Consider the following 8,703-nt stretch of genomic DNA (forward strand, 5'->3'; position numbering starts at 1 on the left):
GAAGCTGAGTCTGTCAGTCCTCTGACTTTGTTTTCTTTCAATACTTTGTTGACTATTCTGGGTCTTTTGCCATATAACTTTTAGAATCCATTTTTCAACAACCACAAAATAAATGGCTGAGAGTGTGTATAATATTTTTAAGTGGTAATACAATTTCTTTTCTAAGTGGGGAGATGTGAAAAAATGTGAATATTAAAACTTGTCCAGTGGGAGTAGATTGATAAGCACTGGGGGAATGAGAGGAATGAGAATGGGTGACATTAATAATTGGAATTTGTGGAAAAGAGAAATAATAGTAGTACCGGATCTATAAACATTTTTCTTCTCTTTAACAGTGGTACTCAAATAAATGTATTTTGGCAGAAATAAATCAATTTTTATAATTTGATAGGTTAATTAAAGTGTGATTCTTAGTATGTACTCTATTGTGTTTAAGCTAAAATGAGTTATAAGCCTTTTATTTGTACTCAAATTGTCCTACAGTATTTTTGTAATTGTCCTGTAGTTTTTAATAGCTTTATAGACACACATATATGTGTGCATATGAGCACACAAGATAATATTATTGTTGAATGTTTACTGACTACCTACCCTGGGTATGATACTACTCTTAAAATTTATCTTGTGTTTTAAAACATCAGGTTAGGCTTTGATCTCATTCTTTTAGTAGTTTACAGTTGGAATGTCAGATATTGGTGCAAAACCTGTTGTCAACCCAACATAAGGGGAAATTTCCTAGGGGTTTCTTAGAAGAATTTTCATCTTTGACCAAGAACAAAACAAAACAAAACAAAACAAAACAAAAAAACCCCCCACACACCCCCGAAGAGAAAGACTTTTGCTTTTGCCCTGTTAATTCTGTTTTGGACATTGGTGTGGGAAGTGATACCTGAAGCTGAAGCTCGTGACCAAGAGGCAACACGCATGAGGACCAAAGCCACGGTCTCTTTAGAGTCTCACATACAATTGCCATATGATCCAGCATTCCTACACCTATAAACAATTTCATCGTAAGTTATACAAGAACAGAGAGCTGCAGAAGCCTGGTAATCTCGGTCTTTATTATCAACAAAGACCCAGCTTGAAATTTAAGTATTTATGTGCCTCATTTTTGACAAAGCCAATATATGAGAATCTGAAACATATAAACAGTAAATCACTGATTTATTTTCACTTCACATATGGATTTATAGGTATAATTCTTTAGATATTTTCTTTGATGCTTTTATAATATGACTTAATGTTTTTAGACTTCATTTAACTTCTTAATATACTGTTATACCTAAAGAAATAATATAAACATATAGTTTGTCTTTTACTGTTGTCCTTGGAAGCCATTTTTGTAAGGTTAAAGTATAACTTAATGTTTACCTTGAATATTCTATTTGACCTGGTTCTTCAGCTCTTTCACATGTTGTCTGCTAGTAACTATAAATAAACCATATAATATCCTCGTGAAGTGAAAATCCTAACTCACCTATGTCTTAGCACTGATGAATTTAAGTGAATTAATACTAGCTTATTGCTAGATGAATTCTAGGAGTTCTATTTTTTTTAATTAAAATTGTATTTTTTTTAATTAAAATTGTATAAATATTTGATTATGTCACTGGGAAGCTATTTTCTGTTAGTTAAGCAAGACCATCATAAGAATAATATTTTTAAAGTACTAACTGTATATAAGAGTTTAAAGGAGATAGGACAAGATCCCTAACTTCAAAGGCTTATAATCAAATTGAATATTAGAGTATGTATAATCTGGTACATGGTAGGTGGCAAATGAGTGGTATAGATAGTGGCACTCCAAGTATTAATGATAAATTAGTTATAAAAGATTTCACAAAGAAGTTAAGATATGAGTCAGGCCTTAAATGGACACAGAATAGTTGAGAGGCCATGCTAGGTGTAACACTAAGATATGTATGCTCCTTGTGTTTATTTAGTAGCTTTCTAATACATGAATTTAAATAGGGATTGGATATTGAGGGTCCTCAAAAGACAAAAAAGTTTGTTATTGGGAACCTAAAAATAGTTTTGAGCAGGGGGTGGTGATAAATAGGATTTTAAAAAATTATTCAGTTATTTTGATTCCTTAAATGATAGGCCGGGCATGATGGCTCATGTCTGTAATCCCAGTTCTTCTAGGGTAGGAGGATTGCTTGAGTCCAGCCTGGGCAACATAGTGAGACCCCATCTCTAAAAAAAAAAAAAGAGAGATAGCGGGGCTGGTGGCACATCCTGGTCATTCTAGCTACTTGGGAGGCTGATGCAGAAGGATCACTTGAGCCCAAAGAACTTGAGGCTGCAGTGAGCTGTAATTGTACTTAACTGCATTCCAGCCTGGGCGACAGAGCATGACCCTGTCTCTAAAAATAAAAATTAAAAAAAAAAATGAGAAATGCCATATGAAGTAGTATTGAATATTATTCATCTTTCCTAATGATAGATTAGACTATGCTAATGTCCCATGCATAAATTAGAAAATTGACACCTTAAATATGAGGTGCCATGTTTTTGGGAGGTGGAGTGATTCTTCCATTCCACAAGCAGGTGTTATAAACATACTTTTCTCAGCTGAATGAGATTTTTGGCTTTTTGCAAGGTTTTATTTTTTTAATTTTAATTTAATTTTATTTTTTAGAGATAGAATCTTACTATTATTAATATGTTGCCCAGGCTGGAGTGCAGTGGCTATTCATAGGTGTGATCATAGCACACTAAAGCCTCAAGTCTCAAGTGATTCTCCTGCCTCAGCCTTCCACGGGTGCCACTGTGTCTGATTTTTACAGGTTTTTAACCTTGCAAATACTGTATTTTCTGATACATATGTGCAGATATTTATGGCTAATGAGGGCTGTGTGTGATTATTCTTCCTAATGTTACATGAGCCTGAGAGCAGTGGGAAAAATAATGGAAAGCATTATAAAAATAACCTCCATCTATTGGAAAAAACAGAGTGAACACAAATGAAAAATATGAAGAGAAATAGACAAGATAGTACAGTTTCCAAATCTTATAATTGAGTGTTTCATACTAGTGATAATTTATGAAAATTTGGGAGTCAGTTGAATGCTTATCAATTGACTGGATGGGCTAAGAGACATCCTGTTTCTGTTCTCAAAACAATTTATTAATATAAGGCAAGAAAGTATAGCTGACAGTCTCTCACAAATAGATATACTCCTAATAATTAAGATGTTTATTTTCAGCTTCTTTCCAATATTGTTTGAGGGATTTGGCTAAAAGACAAAGATAATTGGAGGATATTGGATACAGTTGGAAATAAGAGAAGGAAAGAATGAGAAGTATGAATTCGTAATGGTGTTCATATAGGAAATTCAGTAATTGCTGACCTCTTTGCCCTCATGATTCCTCCTTTATAAAATATGCATTGTAAATGTAAAGCTATTGTTTCCTGAATTCAGAGAAATGTATATTATTGATGATTAGTATTTTGGAAGCCGAATGTCATCATATAGCTTTAATAATGCAAAGAAAGCAAATAGAACAGTTAAAAATAAGCAGTTTATTTTAATAGCTATTAATATAATGGAACAGGTAGATTATATTTTTAGATTATGTGCCCACTGTACAGTCAGCTCACAGCTTTGTACCTGTTACTATAGTAGGGAATTAAAAGTGTTCCCAGGAAGCTTATAGTCTAGACATTTTTGCTCTAGTATATGATTGGTGATAATAACCAAGCAGTTGTTCTAATTCTCTTCCCTTAAAGTTTTAAGGAAAATACTTATGAAAGTGAAACGTAAGTATGTGCTTAGTTTATGACTGGTGATCACAGTATTTTTTTGTTAAGAATACTCACATGGATTATCAGATGTAAACTTTTGTGTTTAGTTCAGTACTTAATTGGGACACTGGAGAATTCTGGTAGGGATGAGTGTTATTTTTAAGATTTTTTGGGTTCTTTTGGCTTTGTTTTCACTTTGGGGTTCTGCATAGTATCTCTTTCTGGCATTCTGTTTTTGCCTACTTAGTCCACAGCAAAAACTAGATCAAAAGTCGAGCTTTTCAAAGCTTTAGTCTAGGACTACTTAGTACTAGTAGGATGTTAAAAATTCCCACAGAAGTCTGTGTTGATCAGTAACTTTGGATTACATGTTTGCTGTCCATGCTTGGTAAATGGTGGTAATGGAGGAGAGGGGCAGTGAATAGTCTTGTTTCTGATACATTCTGGCCAAATTAAAAGGAAGAGCTTTTAATTAAATTGTCCTCAGTTTATTTAACTTGATTTTAACACCACCATATCTTTCTGTTAGTGAATGGTGAAGAAACCACCACATAGCGTGCTTTTTGGTCACATGTATGTTAGTTACTAGAAGAAAGCATTTTATATTAAAGGCTGTGCATTCTCTTAGTTTCCATGATCTGCAGCCTACCGAGCTTATGTTACCACATGAATAACTAATCCAGATGGCTAGATTGTTGGAGGATAGAAAACCAAAACCCATTTCAGGAAGCTATCCACTTTGCTCATCTTTGGATAGGATCCATTCTAATTAGTAGTGACTTTCTCAATTTGTTTTAAATTTTAATTTTTAACTGCATGTTTTCTTTATTTTTACCTAGGTTATAAAATGTCCTCCTATGCTTGAGACCTACAGACTACGTGTACTACAGGAGCTAATCAATGGTTTTTCATCTCCTGGAAATATATTAGAAACATAAATATGGTGCCAAAAGAACTCCTTACCTTTCCCTGACTGCGATTTATTTGGACATACTTTTGTATCGGAGAGAAGTGTACACACTGAGGCTGCTTGCTGTACAGAGACTCTGTCGTGTAGGATCATGGACCATCCTAGTAGGGAAAAGGATGAAAGACAACGGACAACTAAACCCATGGCACAAAGGAGTGCACATTGCTCCCGACCTTCTGGCTCTTCAACATCTTCTGGGGTTCTTATGGTGGGCCCCAACTTCAGGGTTGGCAAGAAGATAGGGTGTGGGAACTTCGGAGAGCTCAGATTAGGTAAGAAGTTGGTTATGTCAGTGGCTTCCACTAAAAACAACAATAAGCTTTGGTGTGTTTCAAGACAAGCAATTTATAGTTCTATAGGAAATTTCTCTTAAGTAGGACCTGTTGTTAAAAGAAAGAATTTTTGAAGGGGGCTACAGTCATTATCAATTATAATTGTTATCCAAAGTTCTTCTTTATGTGTGAGAGGTTTTTACATTTTCCACCAATTCTCAGATTTTATATGTAGGTGGATCTGCATGCAGATATCAGTAAAATGCAGATTCTGATTTAGTAGATGGAGCCCTAAATTCTGCATTTTTTACAAACTCCTGGGTGGTATAGATGCTGTTGGTCTTTGAACCACACTTTAAGAAGGGAGTGAGTAAGGCCTTGCTTTAATTCAGACTCTGCCCCTAAAAACAGAGGAGTAAATCCTTACTCAGTAATACCCAGACTTAGTGTTCAAGGATATACAGTACATGTTCAGAGAAGTTTTCTAACAGATGCCTGGAGTTCCCAACATTAGAATTGAGTTAGAACTCCAAGGAGAAATTATGCAATTTTATTTCACAACCAAGGAATGGGATTTTTTATTTCAAGTGTGAATTTATGAATGAGATGATGAATAATGACAAAATCAACTAGTTTGAAGATGTGAGATTGAAAAGAAGGTGCACTGGGTATTTATATACTTTTTAATGGCCCTCTTTTGGTGAATGGGGAAGAGAAAATGAAAAGCCTTATAAATGTGTGACGATGGAGATCAACTTGAGAGTTTGGAAAGGTCTCCTTTTAGGCTAAAGTATTTCTTTGTAGCTATTGAGACTGGATTATTATGAAGATTCATTGCAAGAAACCTTTGGCTTTTGGGGGATGAGGGGAGTAGTAGCGTAAGATGATTATTGTTTGTTCCCTCTGCTGCTTCTGATGGTCCTGTAAAAAGAAGATGGAAAAAATATTCTGATTTCCCATAGAGAGCTTTGGAGAAAACATCACTACACTAGCCTGAGATGAGAACAAAATCGAATTGAAGGATGCTGAAAATTTTTACGAATAAATGGCTAACAACCTGGAATTTAAAGACCTGACTAGGATAATGAAAGGGTCTTTTATTTAGAGTTGTGTTCATGTTCAGGTTAGCAAAGCCAGCAGATGCTACTGAGAACAGGAGTAAGATGTGTAATTTCACACTGCTTGACTTCTTAGCAATTATAGAGTTGCTTTAGCAACTAGTTTTGTGAACATTCCTTTATGTAATGGATTGATTTTGTTTTAACATCACAGTACTACTTGCATTAAATAGATTATGACATAACATCCACAAAACTATTGTTGAGAGGGAGTTTCTAATGCATGTAAATCTGTGAATTCTCAAAACATCAGAAAATTGTTTAATTTTTGTAAAGATGAAAAAAACTTTGGTCAGTCAAAACTGGAAATCTATTTAATCACTTAAGTCTCGATTTGTATTATAAGTTTACATGAGATTGGAAAAATCCATTCAGTTAAAAGGATAAATTTGTAGCACATATGTATTTTCAGAGTAGTAGAGTACTGTGTTTTATTTCCTCTAATGAATCTGGGATAATTTTGAAATTTCTCATTTTGCCTTGCCTGTAGTGAGTAGAAAGAACTTGTCTTTCTTTTCAGGTGGTTTTATTCTTCTGTGTTTATCAGGTTTTCATCAATAACATGGGACCATATTATTGCATCATTATATCTAGAAGTCATGTTTTTTGTTTGTTTGTTTTCTTAATCAGCAGAATCCAGTAAAGGAACTTTTTGGAATCATTTGATATCTTCCTAACAATAGAGTGGGCTGTATGCCCCATTCCATTATTCTCTTGCTCTGGTATTACTAAGTAGAAGATTGTACAGACGACAGAAGACATAAACTAGGAAATTCTAAACTCAAGGCAGGTACTGGTAGGCCTGCGTCATGGCTACCACCTACAAGGTCCTCCTCCAGATGAATTTCCTTTTCTAGCCACATTGTTTCTTCTGTCCCTCAAACAGCCAAGTGCATTTCTGTTTCAGAACTTTACACTTAAAGTTCTTTCTGCTTGCAGAACTCTTTCCCTAAAATTTTGCGCATAGCTGGCAGTTTCTCATCCTTCAGGCTTACCTTTTCAGGGAAACCTATATAACTTCTTCCCTACCCGCATTTAAAGTAGCACATTTCTTCTTTAGCACATTCTGTCTCATCAGACTATTTTATTAATCACATTGATCACTATCTGAAATGACCTTGTGTGTTCGTTTACCTGATAGTTGCCTTTCTTGAATGTAAGCTCCTTGGAGGGCAGGGATTCTCTCTGTATCGTGAGATGATGGATGATGAGATGATGGATAGCTAGATGAATAGGAAGGGAGGGGAACGAAAGCACAGGCTGCTTTGGGCTCCAGGTTTATGGGGCTAGTTGGGTGGTAGTGGTAGGTAGTGGCCTCAGTATTTAGGTGAACCTATGGATTCCAGACAGGGAGCCAAAAAAAAAAAAAAATAGCATACCGATCAGTGCATTTTGGTTCTCTGCAAATGTTTCTACTCTGTCATGCATTTAAGAACTATTTCTTGAATATCTACTATGACACTAGACTTTGGGAAGGATACAAATAACAAGATAAAGGTTCAGTCCCTAAGAATGCCACAGTCTAGTGGTTGAGAGAAAGAGAAAAACAAATTGCAATACAAAGTGATAAGTATTCTAATAGATTTCATAGAAGGTATGTTGGCAGAGAAGGTTAATGAGGATTTCAGAGAGGAGATATCATTTGATAATAGGACAGGATTTCTGCTGGTAGTCACAAGGAAGAAGGCCTCTCCAGCTACAGAATACATAAGCACTAGATGTTGTGAGAGTGGCCAGCATGTTATCAGAGCATCCGCTAACAGTTATACATGATTGGGTCATAGGATATGAAGTGAAAGAAAAGTAATAGATGAGGCTGTTAGGTAAGTTAGGACCAGATTTGAAGTGTTTGCGTGGTTTTAAAGCATTTGGACTTTATCCTGTAGACATTGGGTGGAATCATTAAGGGTTTTACGACAGAGGAGTGACATGATCTACTTTGTATTCTAGAAAGAGAATTCAGGTAGTTGTAAGATTTGATCAGATAGTACAGAAGTTGACATTGTATAGATTTTGCTCTAATTGTGGTACTTATCACGTTGTTCTTTCTTCCTCCATCTCTCTACCCCAAGATATGATTGAGAGGTAGTATTTTGCTTTATTTTTCTTCACATCACTAACTCCTTTCACTGTATATGGCATATAATGGGTACTTAAGAAATTTTTGTAGGCTGAATAGTCCAGATCAGAAATAGCAGAGCCTTAGGACTTAGCTCTGAAAATGGCAGTGGGATGGAGAGAGGAAGGGGTGAATTAGAAAGAAATTTTAGAAGTGGACTTAGGCAGAATTTAGTCACTAGTTGTTCGAGGGGAAGGAGTTAAAGATGACTAAATTTGCTAGCTTAGGGAGACCATATGAATGAGGAAACCTTTTAATGGAGATAGGAAATGTGGGACTGGGGTGGGTGGTTGGGAAGGCAGATAAGATAGAGATTGTAAATATTTGACTTTGAGGAGTGTGTGGCACATATGCAGAAATGTGTATCTGAGACTTAGAAAGTTCAGGCTTGAGGTAGGGATTAAGAAGTCATCATGGCCGGGCGAGGTGGCTCACACTTGTAATCCTAGCACTCTGGGAGGCCGAGGCAGGCGGAT

General features: G+C 35.6%; 1 protein-coding gene across 6 annotated transcripts in view; it reads left to right on the plus strand.

Annotated features, from left to right (window-relative positions):
- Nucleotides 1-8,703, plus strand: part of CSNK1G1 (casein kinase 1, gamma 1) — a 208,149-nt gene that overhangs the window by 61,986 nt on the left and 137,460 nt on the right. For 3 of the 6 annotated variants that reach the window (XM_012644867.1, XM_012644866.1, XM_012644870.1), the window contains exon 1: nt 4,808-4,990. In XM_012644867.1, the coding sequence (XP_012500321.1) occupies nt 4,810-4,990 (181 nt within the window). In that variant the 5' untranslated portion in view covers nt 4,808-4,809. Of the gene's footprint in view, nt 1-4,585; nt 4,991-8,703 lie in introns of those variants that run through there. The other 3 variants (XM_012644865.1, XM_012644869.1, XM_012644868.1) reach the window with 3 other exon arrangements.

The sequence above is a fragment of the Propithecus coquereli genome, unplaced genomic scaffold, assembly GCF_000956105.1.
Source record: "Propithecus coquereli isolate 6110/MARCELLA unplaced genomic scaffold, Pcoq_1.0 Scaffold221, whole genome shotgun sequence".
Lineage (NCBI taxonomy): Eukaryota > Metazoa > Chordata > Mammalia > Primates > Indriidae > Propithecus > Propithecus coquereli.